An 18,357-nucleotide genomic window follows, 5' to 3' on the forward strand; every position below is an offset into this window, starting at 1 on the left:
TCAGAGGGTGTCTTTCAGCTGGCCAATCACTGTGCTTTTACTATGGTTTATACGTGAACTGTCTCCATCAAACTGTTCTTTGCGTTATCTGCAAACTGTCAGCGAGCAGTTAGAACATTTTACATAATGGTAAGTACTAACCTATAGGCTTAGCTATTTTATTACCCAGTTATACTTTTGCTATATTTCAAAACCTACCAAGTTACAATCTGTTCCCACCACTGTAAAATGTATTCTGCTGTATTATGTCTGCCATGACACCCAGGACACCCAGGAGTCAGGACACACCGAAAAACCAGCACAGCGGATAAGCTGCTTGTATGAAATCATGATTTCTAATACAGGAGCGATTTTAGATTATCTATTTTTTTCATATTCTGAAAACTTGAATAAGTAACCATTCTTTGCCTTGATTCTGTATCGATTTATTGAAGTATAATAATTGATGGATTTCACACGATGGCAGATGTATAAATAATACTATGTGCAATACAATAAATAGCAAATGTGTGTAATTTTATCCTTTGGGACATTTGTTATGATTCATATACTGTACTACATTATCTACAACTGTGAATCTTTCTTCATTCACTTGACATACTTAGCGGGGTTGTCCATTGAAGACAAAGTTGTGATCGGTGGGAGATCAACTGCTGGGACCTGCACGGGTCAAAAGAACGGCGGCCTTTCATTTCCATTAGAAGGGAGAAGTAGTGGGCTTGCCTGACTGCCGCTCCACTCATTCCCTATGGGGCTGCCGTGTTCTGCGCTCAGCGCTTTCCGGCATCCCCCTAGAGAATGAATGGAGTTGGGCACTTGATCCCCATTGATCTGTAATTTATCACCTATCCTATGATAAGAGATTACCTAATTTTCACTGGACAACCCCTTAACTTACTAAACTCTAGAAGAGAAAAACAAAATGAGCATATATCCTATAGTAAATAAATAAGTAAATAGTAATAGTGTATGAAAATAACATAGGATATATATAGTGGTTATATAGTTGAACACTAGAGAGAGTACAAAGGAGGGCAACAAAATTAATAAAGGGGATGGGAGAACTACAATACCCAGATAGATTAGCGAAATTAGGATTATTTAGTCTAGAAAAAAGACGACTGAGGGGCGATCTAATAACCATGTATAAGTATATAAGGGGACAATACAAATATCTCGCTGAGGATCTGTTTATACCAAGGAAGGTGACGGGCACAAGGGGGCATTCTTTGCGTCTGGAGGAGAGAAGGTTTTTCCACCAACATAGAAGAGGATTCTTTACTGTTAGGGCAGTGAGAATCTGGAATTGCTTGCCTGAGGAGGTGGTGATGGCGAACTCAGTCGAGGGGTTCAAGAGAGGCCTGGATGTCTTCCTGGAGCAGAACAATATTGTATCATACAATTATGTTCTGTAGAAGGACGTAGATCTGGGGATTTATTATGATGGAATATAGGCTGAACTGGATGGACAAATGTCTTTTTTCGGCCTTACTAACTATGTTACTATGTTACTAAAAGCCATCCCACCGCGGCAAGGTGTACTGAACTGGGATGGTCCTATCCTGTTTTTAGTATTAACTCCTTTCCGACATTGGGCATATATTTACGCCGATGTCGGTATCCCTCCCTTTGATGTGAGCCCACATCTTTCCTGGTACATGTCAGCTGTTTTGAACAACTGACATGTGCCCGCAATAGCCCCGGGTGGAATGCTGCTGTCAGCGGCATTTAACTCGCGCTTCCACCCATCGGCTTGGAAAACCACCCACCGGTGACTCCCCGTCACATGATCACGGGTCAACGGTTTGTTGGCATGACCACCAGGGGTCTCCTGCAGACCTCTATGGTTGTCACTGCCGGCTTGCTGTGAGCGCCGCCCGGTGATCGGCGCTCATAGCAAGTGAGTAATTCTACTACATAGAGGCGATGTGAACATAACCTCTATGTAGCAGAGCCGATCGGGTTGTGGCAGCTTCTAGCCTCCCATGGAGACTACTGAAGCATGCCAAAAGAAAAAAATTTAAAAAATAAAAAAATAAAAGTTCAAATCACCCCCCTTTCACCCCATTCGAAATAAAACAATTAAAAAAAAACATACATATATTTGGTATCACCGCATTCAGAATCGCCCAATCAATAAAAAACAGAATTAACCTGATCGCTAAACGGTGTAGCGAGAAAAAAAAGTCAAAAGGCCAGAATTTACGTTTACAACTCGTTCCGCAAAGAAACAAGCCCTCACATGGCCATTTTGACAAAAAAATAAAAAAGTTATGGCTCTCGGAATAAGGGGAGCAAAAAATGAAAATGCAAAACCAAAAATACCTCTTGTCGTTAAGGGGTTAAAACCTCAATGTGAATGTGGGCAGAGCAGGACAGGAGCCCAACTGTGCATACACCAGCCCATGGTAAGTTATATAGATTAAATTCCTATCTCATAAAGGGGGGACTACGCCAGTGTTCGCTTGAAACTACAGCAAAACCAAAGAAATGATCTAGATCATAATTTGGTATACGTGCAATGCGTAAAAACCCAAGAAAAAAAAATATTGAGCATATGTAGGGGATGTAAGATTGTACATTGTTCCTTCTTCTCCCCTACCCGTTTAAGAGTGTAAATAATGTGTTATTGATGTGTTCGTGCACGGTGTCAATGCGACATCTATCTATCCATCTATCTATCTATCTATCTATCTATCTATCTATCTATAATTGCTCACTTGTAATAGGGAAAGTTTGTCCCCGGGCCTGGTATAGTGATAGGGAAGTAGTGTCCGTAGTTGGCCATTAGAGAGGGACACTGTAGTATATACTCGAGTATAAGCTGGCCCGAGTATAAGCCGACCCCCCTAATTTTGCCACACAAAAACTGGGAAAACTTAATGATTCGAGTATAAGCCTAGGGTGGGAAATGCAGCAGCTACTGGCAAATGACAAAAGTAAAAATAGATACCAATAAAAGTAAAGTTAATTGAGACATCAGTAGGTTAAGTGTTTTTGAATATCCATATTGAATCAGGAGCCCCATATAATGCTCCATAAAGTTTATGATGGGCCCCATAAGATGCTCCATATTAACCCCTTAATGACCGCCAATACGTCTTTTAACTGACCTGAGATATAAGAGAATAGCCTCCCCATACAGATGACAATCCAACATCTGTCGGTTTTACACTATAGCTGACAACTTGCTGTACCAGCCACGATCAGTATTTGCACCATCTAAATCTGTTTAACCCCTTAGATGCTGCTGTCAATAGTGACTACATCATTATAAATGGTTAACAGTGTGTGGGGGCTTCTTCTTTGTCACAATTGGTGCCCTCAGATCATGATTTTGTTGTCCTGATGTTTGCCATGGCAATTCATTACCAAATAGCGGCCTTAGAGTCTGTCGGCTGTAGTAATCTGTTTAGAAGTTAGCAACATTTAGGTGGTAAAAATACACATTTTCATTTCTGTCATGCCACTTTGCATTAATTCCTGTAAAGCACCTGAAGGGTTAATAAACTACCTGACAGCAGTTTTCAATATGTTTAGGGGTGCTGTTTTTAAAATGGTATCACGTTTGTGGGTTTCCCAATATATGGGACCCCTAAAGTCACTTCAAACATGGATAAGTCCCTAAAAAAAATAAATTTTGTAAATTTCTTTGAAAAAATGAAAAATTGTTGCTACATTTTTAAACCTCCTAAAATGCTAACAAAATAAAATAGCATTTTACAAATGGTGCTGATGTAAAGCAGACATGTGGGAAATGTTATTTATTAATGGTTTGCTGTTGTATGACTATCTGGATTAAAGGGATAATCATTCAAAGTTAGAAAATTGCTAATTTTTTAACATTTTTCTAAAATTTTGGATATTTTTTATAAATAAACACAAAAAATGTTGAACAAAATTTACCATTATCATAAAGTATAATGTGTCATGAAAAAACAATCTCAAAATCACTGGGATTTGTTGAAGCGTTGCAGAGTTATTACCACATAAAGTGACAATGGTCAGATTTCAAAAATTTGGCTCGGTCACTAAGGGGTTAAAATATGCCCCATATAATCCTGCATAAAGGTTAATAAAGGCCCCATAAGATGCTCTATAGACACATTTGCCCAATATAATGCTGCACAAATGCTGATTATGGCCCCATAAGATGCTCCATAAAGATATTTGTCCCATATAGTGCTGCACAAACCTTGATTATGGCCCTTTAAGATGCCCCATACAGACACTTGCCCCATATAGTGCTGCACAAATGTTATGGCCCCATATAGTGCTGCACAAACGTTATGGCCCCATAGATGCTCCATACAGACACTTGCCCCATTTGCTGTTGCTGCGATAAAAAAAAATAAATCACATACTCATCTCTCCATCGCTCAGGCCACCGGCACTTTCAATAGTCACCTGCTCCTTGTTCCGGCGCCGCTCCATCTTCTGCGTCTTCAGCACTGACATTCAGGCAGAGGGCGTGCACTAACCACGTCACCATGCCCTCTGACCTGAGCATCACTGCTGAAGACAGAGCGGCGCCCGGAACGGGGAGCAGGTGAATATCGCGCAGCGCTCCCCCTCCCCGTTATACTCACCTAGTCCTGGTGCTGTTCAGTCCCTGTTTCCCCACGCCAGCAGCTTCATCCTGTACTGAGCAGTCACCATTACCGCTCATTACATTAATGAATATGCGGCTCCACCTCTATGGGAGGTGGAGCCGCATATTCATTACTGTAATGAGCGGTACCATGTGACCGCTCAGTACAGGAAGAAGCTGCCGGCGCCGGGGAAGCCAGGGACCTGCAGGGACCGTGCCAGGAGTAGGTGAGTATAATTAGACAGCCTCCGCTCCCCCTTCCCTGCCGACCCCTGGGTATGATTCGAGTATAAGCCGAGAGGGGGACTTTCAGCCCAAAAAAGTGGGCTGAAAATCTCAGCTTATACTCGAGTATATACGGTAGTTAGAATAGAAGGGGCACAGTGAATAAGTATAATGTAAATTCTTGGTACTAGTTAGTCAGGGCATTGGCGCCTGTGCAGCTCACAGGGCTGCCAGGCCAGAAGTCGATGTGCCCCGCAACGTTGAAGAAAGGGGCCCAGCTTAGAACAGCTTGCACAGGAAGGTTCCCCTAGGAGGAAGAAGTGCGGCAGAGCTGTGGATGCAGTTAAAAGAATCTGTCCCCATTGAGAAGAAAGAAGTTTGGTTCAGCCGGGCAGCACAAGCAAGATGTGGCAAGTCTGTGCCTGGGCGGCAGTTCTTAGAACTGGGGCGAAACAGTGTAGGACTCCCCCATGTGAGGCAAGAATTCTGTATGGAATAGATTCTGCTGGAACGGAAGATTTGGTTCGACCCGGGACTGAGCATAGTGAAGAAAAGGACAGAACAGGGACAGAAGAGAAGGTACTGAATGCGATACCCAAAGTGCCAGTACTTGAACGAACTGTGCTGAGTAAACAAGTTGTTATTGAAGTTAAGCTGGAGTCTCCTTTATTTGACATTTTTTGGAATTGTAGCGAGGGTACAACCGTGTTCACTAGAATTTCTCCAATTAAGTAACTGCCTGATAGGTGGTGTGAACTGGGTCATGTTTGGTCTCTGGGTAACGGTAAAATCAAGATAAAAATATGACATTAATTATATCCTGCCTGTGATCCCCAAGGGCGGAAATATCCTGGAAATTGGAAATCTCAAAATTTTCTGAAACTGAAGCCACATCTCATGACCAGCACTGTTACGAGTCATCGTGGGGAGGTGTGTGGGTGGAACTTAGGTGCTGATAAAAGGACAAGGTGAATTATAATTGGTGATCCTGCAGAGATACATATAAGGGTATGCATGATTCCCGTTTATACGCCACCGGAAACCAGGCAGCCGATCGGCCTGTAAAAAACGATTGGTGTTGGCAATGAATAGTTCTTGGGTTATTTTGAAGTTAGCAGTGACCGTACCGGGGTACATACACTGCTCAAAAAAATAAAGGGAACGCTAAAATACCACATCCTGGATATCACTGAATGTAATTTTCCAGTTGGAAACCTTTATTCATTATATAGTGGAATACGTTGAGAACAATAAAACATAAAAATTATCAATTTAAATCAAAATGAATATCCCTTGGAGGTCTGGATTTTGAATGATATTAAAAATAAAAGTGGAAAATGAAATTACAGGCTGATCCACCTTCAGTAGAAATGGCTGAAGACAAGGAAATCCTGCTGAGTAGCTTGTGTGGCCTCCAAATGCCCGTATGACCTCTCTACAACGCCTGTGCAGGCTCCTGATCAGGCTGCGAATGTTGTCCTGGAAGTTCTCCTAGACCTGGATTAAAGCATCAGTCAACTGATGGACAGTCTGTGGTGCAATGTGGCATTAATGGATGGAATTAAACATGATGTCCCAGATGTGCTTGATTGGATTCAGGTCTGGGGAACGGGCAGGTCAGTCCACAGCATCAATGCCTTCATCATGTAGAAAATACTGGCACACATCAGCCATATGAGGCCTAGCATTGTCATGCATCAGAAGGAACCCCGGGCCCAGTGCACCTGCATAGGGTCTCCGAATGGGTTTGAGGATCACCTCATTGTAACTAGTGCCAGTCAGGGTACCTCTGGCTAGCACATGGCGGGCTGTGCAGCCCTCCAAAGAAATGTCTCCCCACACCATTACTGACCCACTGCCAAATCTGTCATACTGGAAGATGTTGCAGGCACCCAAATGTTCTCCACGGCGTCTCCAGTCTTTGTCACGTCTGTCATATGTGGTCAGTGAACCTGCTCTCAACCATGAAAAGCACATGGCGCCAATGTAGAATCTTCCAATCTTCGTGTTCTCTGGCAAATGCCAATCGCCTTGCACAGTGTTAGGCTGAAAGCACAAAATGCACTTGTGGATATTGGGCCCTCACACTACCCTCATGAAGTCTGTTTCTGACACTTTCAGCAAACGTAAAGGAGGTCCTGATACCGGGTTGTTGCCCTCCTACGGCCCCCTCCACGTCTCCTAGTGTACTGTCCTATCTCCTGGTATATGCTCTTGGTGAAGTGCTGACAGACACAGCCACCATTCTTGCCACAGCTCGCATTGATGTGCCATCCTGGGTGAGCAGCACTACCAGAGCAAGTTCTATAGGTTGTAGACACCGCCTCATGCTATTGTACCTCTAGGGGTAAGAACAATGACAAAATACAAAAGTGACCAAAGTAACAACCAAAATGGATGAGAACAGAGAAATGGTCTGTGGTCACCACCTTCTGATGGGGGTTATCTTGGTGATTGCCTATAATTTCTACCTATTGTCTGTTCAGTTTGCACAACAGCAGGAAAAACTGATTCACAATTACTGTTGCTTCATAACTGGACAGGTTGATTTCACAGAAGTGTGACTGACTTGGAGTAACATTGTGTTGTTTAAGTGTTCCCTTTATTTTTCGAGTGTGTATACAGTGAAAAGCAAAAGGGTAACAATGTCTTGAACGTTTAACTTTCAGGCTCCATATTTCAATATCCATTTCTGCTTTTAGCTTGAGACTGCCATCATTTTATATACAATCATCTTGGCTATATCGTATATAAATTTAACTTGCAACTATTTAGCATGTGATTAGTTATGCAGATTCTTGTCAACTCACTGTATTGGTGGTGGAAAAATATTTTTTCTACCTGAATACTCCAAAATACAACCTGTTCTCACATTCCCTAATAGCTCAGTGTATTATTAGGTTGATTCCCAAGTGAAAGGTCACTGGTTCGAATTGAAGAGCAGCTATGAAGACGATTTCCGAAGAAAAGAGAAACCGCATCATCCAGCTCATCGATGACGTTTTTTGGCCAAGAAAATTGCCAAACTGCATCATGTGAGTGCCATGACATTTGGAAGAGTAAAAATAAAGTCTGTCCATCTAGTCAGAAGCCAAAATGTGGACATCCAGGCAAGTCGGCTCATCCCAAGGTCTATCCGTTCTAGTGCAACAAACACGTCAGTGGAAGTGGCTCATATGCTTCATAATAGTGAGATCACAGGCATCAATGCAAGGACCGTGCAACGCACATTACACAAGTCTGGAATGGAGGCCCAATAAAAAGGTGAAGAAGCCTCAACTTCAATTTTGTCATATGAAGCGTCGGCTCGAGTTTGCAAACAAGTATGAAAAGTGGACATTTAAAAATTTGAAACGGGTGATTTGGAGCAATGACATAAAAGTCAATAGACTAGGATCTGATATGTGCAAATTAGTCTGAAAGAAACAAGGGAAAAAAGGGCTAATGTACTGAGAAATTGAAGTAAATATCAAGTTCAGTGGAGGAAGCCTGAAGATATAGGGTTGTTTCATAGTCAAAAGGCATTGGATGCTTGAAATTAAGAAAGCTGTCCAGTTCCACCGAATCCGTGAAGATAAAATTTCTTTATTCACAAAACGTGTAACAGAGGATACAAACTTCAGCACAAAACCGAATGGGTGTGACTCTCGACGCGTTTCTGGAGACTAAGCTCCGTTAATCATGGATGCTTGACCAGGATCGATGGTGGTCTCAGTGCTGAGCTACCGTATATACTCGAGTATAAGCTGACCCGAGTATAAGCCAACCCCCCTAATTTTGCCACAAAAAAATGGGAAAACTTATTGACTCGAGTATAAGCCTAGGGTGGAAATGCAGCATTTACCGGTGAATTTCAAAAATAAAAATAGATCATTAGTTCCCCATAGCTGTGCCATATAGTGCTCTGCACCGTTCATTTTGTCCCATAGCTGTGCCCGATACTGTGCTCTGCACCGTTCATTATTGCCCCATATCTGTGCCCCATATATGCTCTGCACCGTTCATTATTGCCCCATATCTGTGCCCCATATATGCTCTGCACCGTTCATTTTGTCCCATAGCTGTGCCCCATATAGTGCTCTGCAGCGTTCATTTTGTCCCATAGCTGTGCCCCATACTGTGCTCGGCACCGTTCATTATTGCCCCATATCTGTGCCCCATATGTATGCTCTGCACCATTCATTTTGTCCCATAGCTCTGCCCCATACAGTGCTCTGCACCGTTCATTATTGCCCCATATCTGTGCCTCATATATGCTCTGCACCGTTCATTATTGCCCCATATCTGTGCCCCATATATGCTCTGCACCGTTCATTTTGTCCCATAGCTCTGCCCCATACTGTGCTCTGCACCGTTCATACTGCCCCATAGCTGTGCCCCATACTGTGCTCGGCACCGTTCATTATTGTCCCATATCTGTGCCCCATATCTGCTCTGCATCGTTCATTTTGTCCCATAGATGCTCCACATAAATCTGTGCCGCCACCGCCGCTGCTGCTGCAATAAAAAAAAAAAAACACATACTCACCTCTCTTGCTTGCAGCTCCCAGCGTCCGGTCCCGGCGCCTCCATCTTCCCGGCGTCTCTGCACTGACTGATCAGGCAGAGGGCCCCGCGCACACTATATGCGTCATCGCGCCCTCTGACCTGAACAGTCAGAGCGCAGACGCCGGGAAGATGGAGGCGCCGGGAAGATGGAGCGACGCCCGGCGGCTGGAACGCGGACAGGTGAATATAAAATACTTACCTAGTCCCAGCGATCCTGACGCTCCCTCTGCCTGTCACAGCTGGTCTTCGGTGCCGCAGCCTCTTCCTCTATCAGCAGTCACCGGCACCGCTGATTAGAGAAATGAATACGCGGCTCCACCCCTATGGGAGGTGGAGCCGCCTATTCATTTTTCTAATGAGCGGTCCCACGTGACCGCTGGAGAGGGGAAGAACTGCAGCACCGAAGACCGTGGGACGGCAGGGACAGCGCCAGGATCGCTGGGACTAGGTGGGTATGCCTCAGCGCCCTCTCCCCCTCATCCGCCGACCCTGCCACCCACCTTGACTCGAGTATAAGCCGAGAGGGGCACTTTCAGCCCAAAAATTTGGGCCGAAAATCTCGGCTTATACTCGAGTATACAGTTAGGGCCAGAAATATTTGGACAGTGACACAAGTTTTGTTATTTTAGCTGTTTACAAAAACATGTTCAGAAATACAATTATATATATAATATGGGCTGAAAGTGCACACTCCCAGCTGCAATATGATAGTTTCCACATCCAAATCGGAGAAAGGGTTTAGGAATCATAGCTCTGTAATGCATAGCGTCCTCTTTTTCAAGGGACCAAAAGTAATTGGACAATGGACTCTAAGGGCTGCAATTAACTCTGAAGGCGTCTCCCTCGTTAACCTGTAATCAATGAAGTAGTTAAAAGGTCAGGGGTGGATTCCAGGTGTGTGGTTTTGCATTTGGAAGCTGTTGCTGTGAGCAGACAACATGCGGTCAAAGGAACTCTCAATTGAGGTGAAGCAGAACATCCTGAGGCTGAAAAAAAAGAAAAAATCCATCAGAGAGATAGCAGACATGCTTGGAGTAGCAAAATCAACAGTTGGGTACATTCTGAGAAAAAAGGAATTGACTGGTGAGCTTGGGAACTCAAAAAGGCCTGGGCGTCCACGGATGACAACAGTGGTGGATGATCGCCGCATACTTAATTTGGTGAAGAAGAACCCGTTCACAACATCAACTGAAGTCCAGAACACTCTCAGTGAAGTAGGTGTATCTGTCTCTAAGTCAACAGTAAAGAGAAGACTCCATGACAGTAAATACAAAGGGTTCACATCTAGATGCAAACCATTCATCAATAACAAAAATAGACAGGCCAGAGTTAAATTTGCAGAAAAACACCTCAAGAAGCCAGCTCAGTTCTGGAAAAGTATTCTATGGACAGATGAGACAAAGATCAACCTGTACCAGAATGATGGGAAGAAAAAAGTTTGGAGAAGAAAGGGAACGGCACATGATCCAAGGCACACCACATCCTCTGTAAAACATGGTGGAGGCAACGTGATGGCATGGGCATGCATGGCTTTCAATGGCACTGGGTCACTTGTGTTTATTGATGACATAAGAGCAGACAAGAGTAGCCGGATGAATTCTGAAGTGTACCGGGATATACTTTCAGCCCAGATTCAGCCAAATGCTGCAAAGTTGATTGGACGGCGCTTCATAGTACAGATGGACAATGACCCCAAGCATACAACCAAAGCTACCCAGGAGTTCATGAGTGCCAAAAAGTGGAACATTCTGCAATGGCCAAGTCAATCTCCAGATCTAAACCCAATTTCACTTGCTCAAATCCAGACTGAAGACGGAAAGACCCACAAACAAGCAAGACCTGAAGGCTGCGGCTGTAAAGGCCTGGCAAAGCATTAAGAAGGAGGAAACCCAGCGTTTGGTGATGTCCATGGGTTCCAGACTTAAGGCAGTGATTGCCTCCAAAGGATTTTCAACAAAATATTGAAAATAAAAATATTTTGTTTGGGTTATGTTTATTTGTCCAATTACTTTTGACCTCCTAAAATGTGGAGTGTTTGTAAAGAAATGTGTACAATTCCTACATTTTCTATCAGATATTTTTGTTCAACCCTTCAAATTAAACGTTACAATCTGCACTTGAATTCTGTTGTAGAGGTTTCATTTCAAATCCAATGTGGTGGCATGCAGAGCCCAACTCGCGAAAATTGTGTCACTGTCCAAATATTTCTGGCCCTAACTGTATACGGTATATATGAGTATCTTACAAGATGAGTTACTTCGTACACTCAAGTACTATGTGTATGAAAAGGATGACATAGTGTTCCAACGGGACAACATGACGCATACGTCGAGATTGGTGAAGGAAGGGTTCAATGACAATGAAGTAGACCTTAACCCAATCAAACACTTGTGGGTAGAATTGAAGAAAAAACTGTATGCATACCCAAGTGAGTCGAGCAGTATGCACCAACTTTGGTAATGCGTAGAAGAGACTTGAGACCAAATTTCAGTTGACACGTTTTGATTCTGACCGAGAGCACAACCAGAAGGAGTCAGGCTTTGTTGCAAGCCAAAAGTGGATATACAAAATAATTAAAAATTAAATTTATATCTTTAGAAGCAAAACAGTAACAATGCAGTAGCATGACAAGAATTGCATAACTAATCATATGCTAAATAGTTGAAACGCCAAATTTAAGTATGAGATATCTAAGATGATTGTCTATAAAATGATGGTAGTCTCAATTTCAAAGCAATAGTGGATAATGAGATATGGAGCCTGAAAGACAAATGTTCAAAACAATGTTACCCTTTTGCTCTTCACTGTATATTCCATGTGTTCGAATCGGAGGAGTATATACCATACGTTCACTGTTAGTTGTCCAATAACCAGACTATTAGTGGTAACAGTCACAGCCTCATCCATTAATTGACGGTCAATCGTATAATTGTCCTGACAATAGGAGGCAGCAGAGGGATGTTTGCGACCAAAAAGGTAACAGCGGAATGGTTCAGTGCGAGTCCCCTGGCTATCATCTTAGACACAAACCATTATTGCATTCAATTATAATCCAAACCTGGAAATTAAGCTCCCATTATGTTAACAGATCTAATCTCTTAAGGTACCGTCACATTAAGCGACGGTGCAGCGATATAGGCAACGATGCCGATCGCTGCTTCGTCGCTGTGTGGTCACTGGAGAGCTGTCACACAGACAGCTCTCCAGCGACCAACGATGCCGAAGTCCCCTGGTAACCAGGGTAAACATCGGGTTACTAAGCGCAGGGCCGCGCTTAGTAACCCGATGTTTACCCTGGTTACCATTGTAAATGTTAAAAAAAAAAAAAACACTACATACTTACATTCCGGTGTCTGTCCCCCAGCCTCAGCTTCCCTGCACTGTCTCAGCGCCGGCCGGCCGTAAAGCAGAGCGGTGACGTCACCGCTGTGCTTTACGGCCGGCCGGCGCTCAGTCAGTGCGGGAAGCTGACGACGAGGGGACAGACACCGGAATGTAAGTATGTACTGTTTGTTTTTGTTTTTTTACATTTACAATGGTAAACAGGGTAAACATCACATTACCCCCCACTGATCAAGATTGGTGGTTTGTTTCCCAATCTAATTGAAGAGTGCGCTGTAGTGTGATGTGCTAAATTCCTTACGAAGTGTGCGCCTCCTAAAGAATTAGTCGCATCTTTCAGCTGCCATGCGCCAATGCAAGAAATGTACGGTCCATATATGTTGTAATTTACGCCACTTTTTTTGGCATAAATATGACTTCACCTGCCATACTTGGCCATGCTCCCCCTCAGATAAATCCTGTTCACTTATAAAAAAAATTTGGTAGCCATGGCCATGAAAGCGTCAAAAGTCACAGATTGTTTATGTAGCTACGAGCTGAGCTACAATTTGGTGACATTTCAAGATGTTTTACACCAGAAAACTGGCGAAATATGCCCGATGAATTTGGGCCATTATGTTACTATAGCCTATAAATCCAGTTAGCAGCATTTGACTACACTATTCGGGGTTATTTTGCTGCCGGGTAAGTACATTTATGTTTGTTGCAGGCTATGTTCAATACATAGTGTAATATATCTACTGAACACCCCATAACCACTGGACACAATCGTGTCATTTATCATTTTTATAAAGCTGAAAAAAAATGCTGATTTAGAATATTTAGTTGTTTCTCCATGGAAATCTAGCATGTGTTCAGTGCACGGAAGCTCTTAGGAGTCCTCGTTATTATAGTGCCGAAGCTTAGGAGTCCAGCATATGCAAAACACCATAGCCAACCCTTGTCCATCCTCTGATGGACCGGAGTGTGGGAAGGCCAACGAGACAGAGCTATGAATATTCAACAAGTGGGAGGGGGAAAAGGGTCAATGTGAGTTAAATGAACACTTTGTATATACAGCATTCATTGTTTGCAAGATTATTATGAGGGAATACAGGTAAGTTCACATAGAAAAATTACATTTTTTCAGAATTGGTCTCTTTTCGCAAACTTTACGACTATATTAGTTGGGGGGGCATTTAACATGTTGACTTATTCCATTTAAAAGGCTGTTCAGTCTATAGAATCTACTAGAAAATAAACTTCTTAAAAAAACAAATCCTTAATATAGTCTGAATTGTTTTTTTTTTCTTAATACTATATTGGACAATGCACTTGACTATACTTTCCAATATTAATTGATTTATTGCATTTAATGCAACTGATACTTTGCTGGGTCCTATATGGTCAATTCTTGGGTGGACAGGATGGAATGTTGATTAGTACTATTTGCCATTATAAGTTTATAGTGAATAGAGTTGAAATCCTACACTGAGTATAGGATAAAATAAGATGAATTCCTTTATAGTAAAATCCTCAAAAGTAGGAACACTAAAGTAGATGAATATATAAAGTCACTAGAATCTGGAAGTAGAAAGTGATCCACAACTACCAGAGTTGTGCACTCAGATGACAAATAAAAGAGCTTGGTGTTCTGTTCACAAAAGGAAATCTTCAAAGATGTTCAGAGTCCATGTAATTTGTGATGAGAGTTCCCTGAGCAGGACAGACCTCTGGGATGCAGAGTATTAGGATAATTAGAACTTGTAGAATTAAACAAGGCACAGCTAGAATCTTCAGGCTCCCACTGAACAAGCACAATCTCAAGAAAGATGCTCCATGCCACCACATTTTATTACATGTACACCAATAAATGCATACAGAAGAGGTTCAATCTTGTCCCAAAAATGGCATAAAAAATAAAGCATATGCCAAGAAAAAAACTTCATATAAAAAATAGTGCATGAAAAAAAGTAATCATGTGATTCAGCATAAGGGTATGTGTCCACGTTCAGGATTGCATCAGGATTTGGTCAGGATTTTCCATCAGTTTTTGTAAGCCAAAACCAAGAGTGGGTGATAAATGCAGAAGTGGTGCATATGTTTCTATTATACTTTTCCGCTAATTGTTCCACTCCTGGTTTTGGCTTACAAAAACTGATGGAAAATCCTGACCAAATCCTGATGCAATCCTGAACGTGGACACATACCCTAAGGCGATCAACACCACAGCATGGAGTAGAAACAAAAATACAGGTCCTTCTCAAAAAATTAGCATATAGTGTTAAATTTCATTATTTACCATAATGTAATGATTACAATTAAACTTTCATATATTATAGATTCATTATCCACCAACTGAAATTTGTCAGGTCTTTTATTGTTTTAATACTGATGATTTTGGCATACAACTCCTGATAACCCAAAAAACCTGTCTCAATAAATTAGCATATCAAGAAAAGGTTCTCTAAACGACCTATTACCCTAATCTTCTGAATCAACTAATTAACTCTAAACACATGCAAAAGATACCTGAGGCTTTTATAAACTCCCTGCCTGGTTCATTACTCAAAACCCCCATCATGGGTAAAGGTACCTTCACACATAACGATATTGTTAACGATATCGTTGCTATTTGTGACGTAGCAACGATATCGTTAATGAAATCGTTATGTGTGACAGCGACCAACGATCAGGCCCCTGCTGGGAGATCGTTGGTCGCTGAAGAAAGTCCAGAACTTTATTTCGTCGCTGGACTCCTGCTGACATCACTGGATCGGCGTGTGTGACACCGATCCAGCGATGTCTTCACTGGTAACCAGGGTAAACATCGGGTAACTAAGCGCAGGGCCGCGCTTAGTAACCCGATGTTTACCCTGGTTACCATGCTAAAAGTAAAAAAAAAACAAACACTACATACTTACCTACCGCTGTCTGTCCTCCAGCGCTGTGCTCTGCTCTCCTCCTGCACTGGCTGTGAGCCGGAAAGCAGAGCGGTGACGTCACCGCTCTGCTTTCCGGCTCACAGACAGTACAGGAGGAGAGCAGAGAAGCAGAGCGCAGCGCTGGAGGACAGACAGCGGTAGGTAAGTATGTAGTGTTTGTTTTTTTTACTTTTAGCATGGTAACCAGGGTAAACATCGGGTTACTAAGCGCGGCCCTGCGCTTAGTTACCCGATGTTTACCCTGGTTACCGGCATCGTTGGTCGCTGGAGAGCGGTCTGTGTGACAGCTCTCCAGCGACCAAACAGCGACGCTGCAGCGATCCGGATCGTTGTCGGTATCGCTGCAGCGTCGCTTAATGTGAAGGGGCCTTAAGACTAGCGACCTGACAGATGTCAAGAAGGCCATCATTGACACCCTCAAGCAAGAGGGTAAGACCCAGAAAGAAATTTCTCAACAAATAGGCTGTTCCCAGAGTGCTGTATCAAGGCACCTCAATGGTAAGTCTGTTGGAAGGAAACAATGTGGCAGAAAACGCTGTACAACGAGAAGAGGAGACCGGACCCTGAGGAAGATTGTGGAGAAGGACCGATTCCAGACCTTGGGGAACCTGAGGAAGCAGTGGACTGAGTCTGGTGTGGAAACATCCAGAGCCACCGTGCACAGGCGTGTGCAGGAAATGGGCTACAGGTGCTGCATTCCCCAGGTAAAGCCACTTTTGAGCTACAGAGAAGCAGCACTGGACTGTTGCTAAGTGGTCCCAAGTACTTTTTTCTGATGAAAGCAAATTTTGCATGTCATTCGGAAATCAAGGTGCCAGAGTCTGGAGGAAGACTGGGGAGAAGGAAATGCCAAAATGCCTGAAGTCCAGTGTCAAGTACCCACAGTCAGTGATGGTGTGGGGTGCCATGTCAGCTGCTGGTGTTGGTCCACTGTGTTTCATCAAGGGCAGGGTCAATGCAGCTAGCTATCAGGAGATTTTGGAGCACTTCATGCTTCCATCGGCTGAAATGCTTTATGGAGATGAAGATTTCATTTTTCAGCACAACCTGGCACCTGCTCACAGTGCCAAAACCACTGGTAAATGGTTTACTGACCATGGTATTACTGTGCTCAATTGGCCTGCCAACTCTCCTGACCTGAACCCCATAGAGAATCTGTGGGATATTGTGAAGAGAAAGTTGAGAGACGCAAGACCCAACACTCTGGATGAGCTTAAGGCCGCTATTGAAGCATCCTGGGCCTCCATAACATCTCAGCAGTGTCACAGGCTGATTGCCTCCATGCCACGCCGCATTGAAGCAGTCATTTCTGCCAAAGGATTCCTGACCAAGTATTGAGTGCATAACTGAACATTATTATTTGTTGGTTTTTTTGTTTGTTATTAAAAAACACTTTTATTTGATTGGATGGGTGAAATATGCTAATTTATTGAGACAGGTTTTTTGGGTTATCAGGAGTTGTATGCCAAAATCATCAGTATTAAAACAATAAAAGACCTGACAAATTTCAGTTGGTGGATAATGAATCTATAATATATGAAAGTTTAATTGTAATCATTACATTATGGTAAATAATGAAATTTAACACTATATGCTAATTTTTTGAAAAGGACCTGTAATACTAAGAATGAAAGAAAAAAAAATGATTGCATCAAGAGAACAAAGAACCTCTGACAAATAGTTAAAAAAAAAATCACATCTAAATCAAAAGACCAGTGTCCGAGTATTGAGGCTCACCCATCAAACCTGATAAGTGTTTCACGCACAGCTTTGTCAGGGGCACCGTATTTTCTTTATTTTATTTTTTCTAGCAATTGTTTGTTTCTATTCCATACTGTGGTATTGATCAACTTACGCTGAATCACTTGATTATATGTTTTCATGCGCTATGCTTTATATGACGTAGTTTATACCTTTTTATTCGTATGGTCTTGGTTTACTCACATTTTCCTGTATAACTGTATGCTTTTAATTTTCTTTTTATATTTAAGAATAAAATCGGATATAATTTTACATACATTTTTGTCCCTGTACTTGTTTTTTTTTTCCTTAGCATATGCATATATTATTACAAGATACGGTATATGGGAAGAATTATTTATTGGTATAGTCAGATACTTCCGTCTAGTGTCATAATATCCCTGTGCATTTAGTCTAATAGGACAATGGATGTCAATATTATCCACTTATATCACTGCTGTTTCACAGTAGATATACAGTACAAAAGTACACTATTATGGACTGATCACCTTACTGTTTTCAAGAATTACAAATTGTTCCTAAGAGTACCAATAAAACTTTTCTTCTTTGTGTACTAGTTAAAAAATTGAATAGAGATGTAAGTTTTTATGTTGTTGTTTTGTCTTTCAGACTTCTTACACCGACAAAGGGGAAAAGGTAATCCGATTCATGAGAATACATTTCAAGTGTATAAATCTTTATTTAGACATTCATTGGTTTGTATATTTGTCAGTGGTGGGTCCGTCACCATAGCCAAGCGATCTAAGTGACTTTTAACATTGTCAAGGAATGCTATTTTCCAAAATGAAGTTTTGAAACCCTATAGGAGCACACATTTGTAGGACACACAAAAGAGAACTTATTTAAAGGCTGAATCAACCAATAGGCCATTTGTTGACTTACCCACAGTAATACCTATCACTAAAGGTACCGTCACATTCAGCGACACTGCAGCGATATAGACAACGAGCCGATCGCTGCAGCGTC

The 18,357-nt window shown here is 42.3% G+C and overlaps 1 protein-coding gene across 3 annotated transcripts in view; it reads left to right on the plus strand.

Annotated features, from left to right (window-relative positions):
* LOC138672968 (4-hydroxyphenylpyruvate dioxygenase) overlaps positions 1–18,357 on the plus strand; it is a 110,210-nt gene that overhangs the window by 21,593 nt on the left and 70,260 nt on the right. For 2 of the 3 annotated variants that reach the window (XM_069761450.1, XM_069761447.1), the window contains one exon: positions 18,001–18,027. Coding sequence is in view for 2 of the 3 variants with exons in the window: in XM_069761447.1 (XP_069617548.1) it covers positions 18,001–18,027 (27 nt within the window). In the remaining variant the exon portion in view is untranslated. Of the gene's footprint in view, positions 1–81; positions 130–18,000; positions 18,028–18,357 lie in introns of those variants that run through there. The other variant, XM_069761449.1, reaches the window with a different exon arrangement.

This window comes from Ranitomeya imitator, chromosome 3 (genome assembly GCF_032444005.1).
Source record: "Ranitomeya imitator isolate aRanImi1 chromosome 3, aRanImi1.pri, whole genome shotgun sequence".
Classification (NCBI taxonomy): Eukaryota; Metazoa; Chordata; class Amphibia; order Anura; family Dendrobatidae; genus Ranitomeya; species Ranitomeya imitator.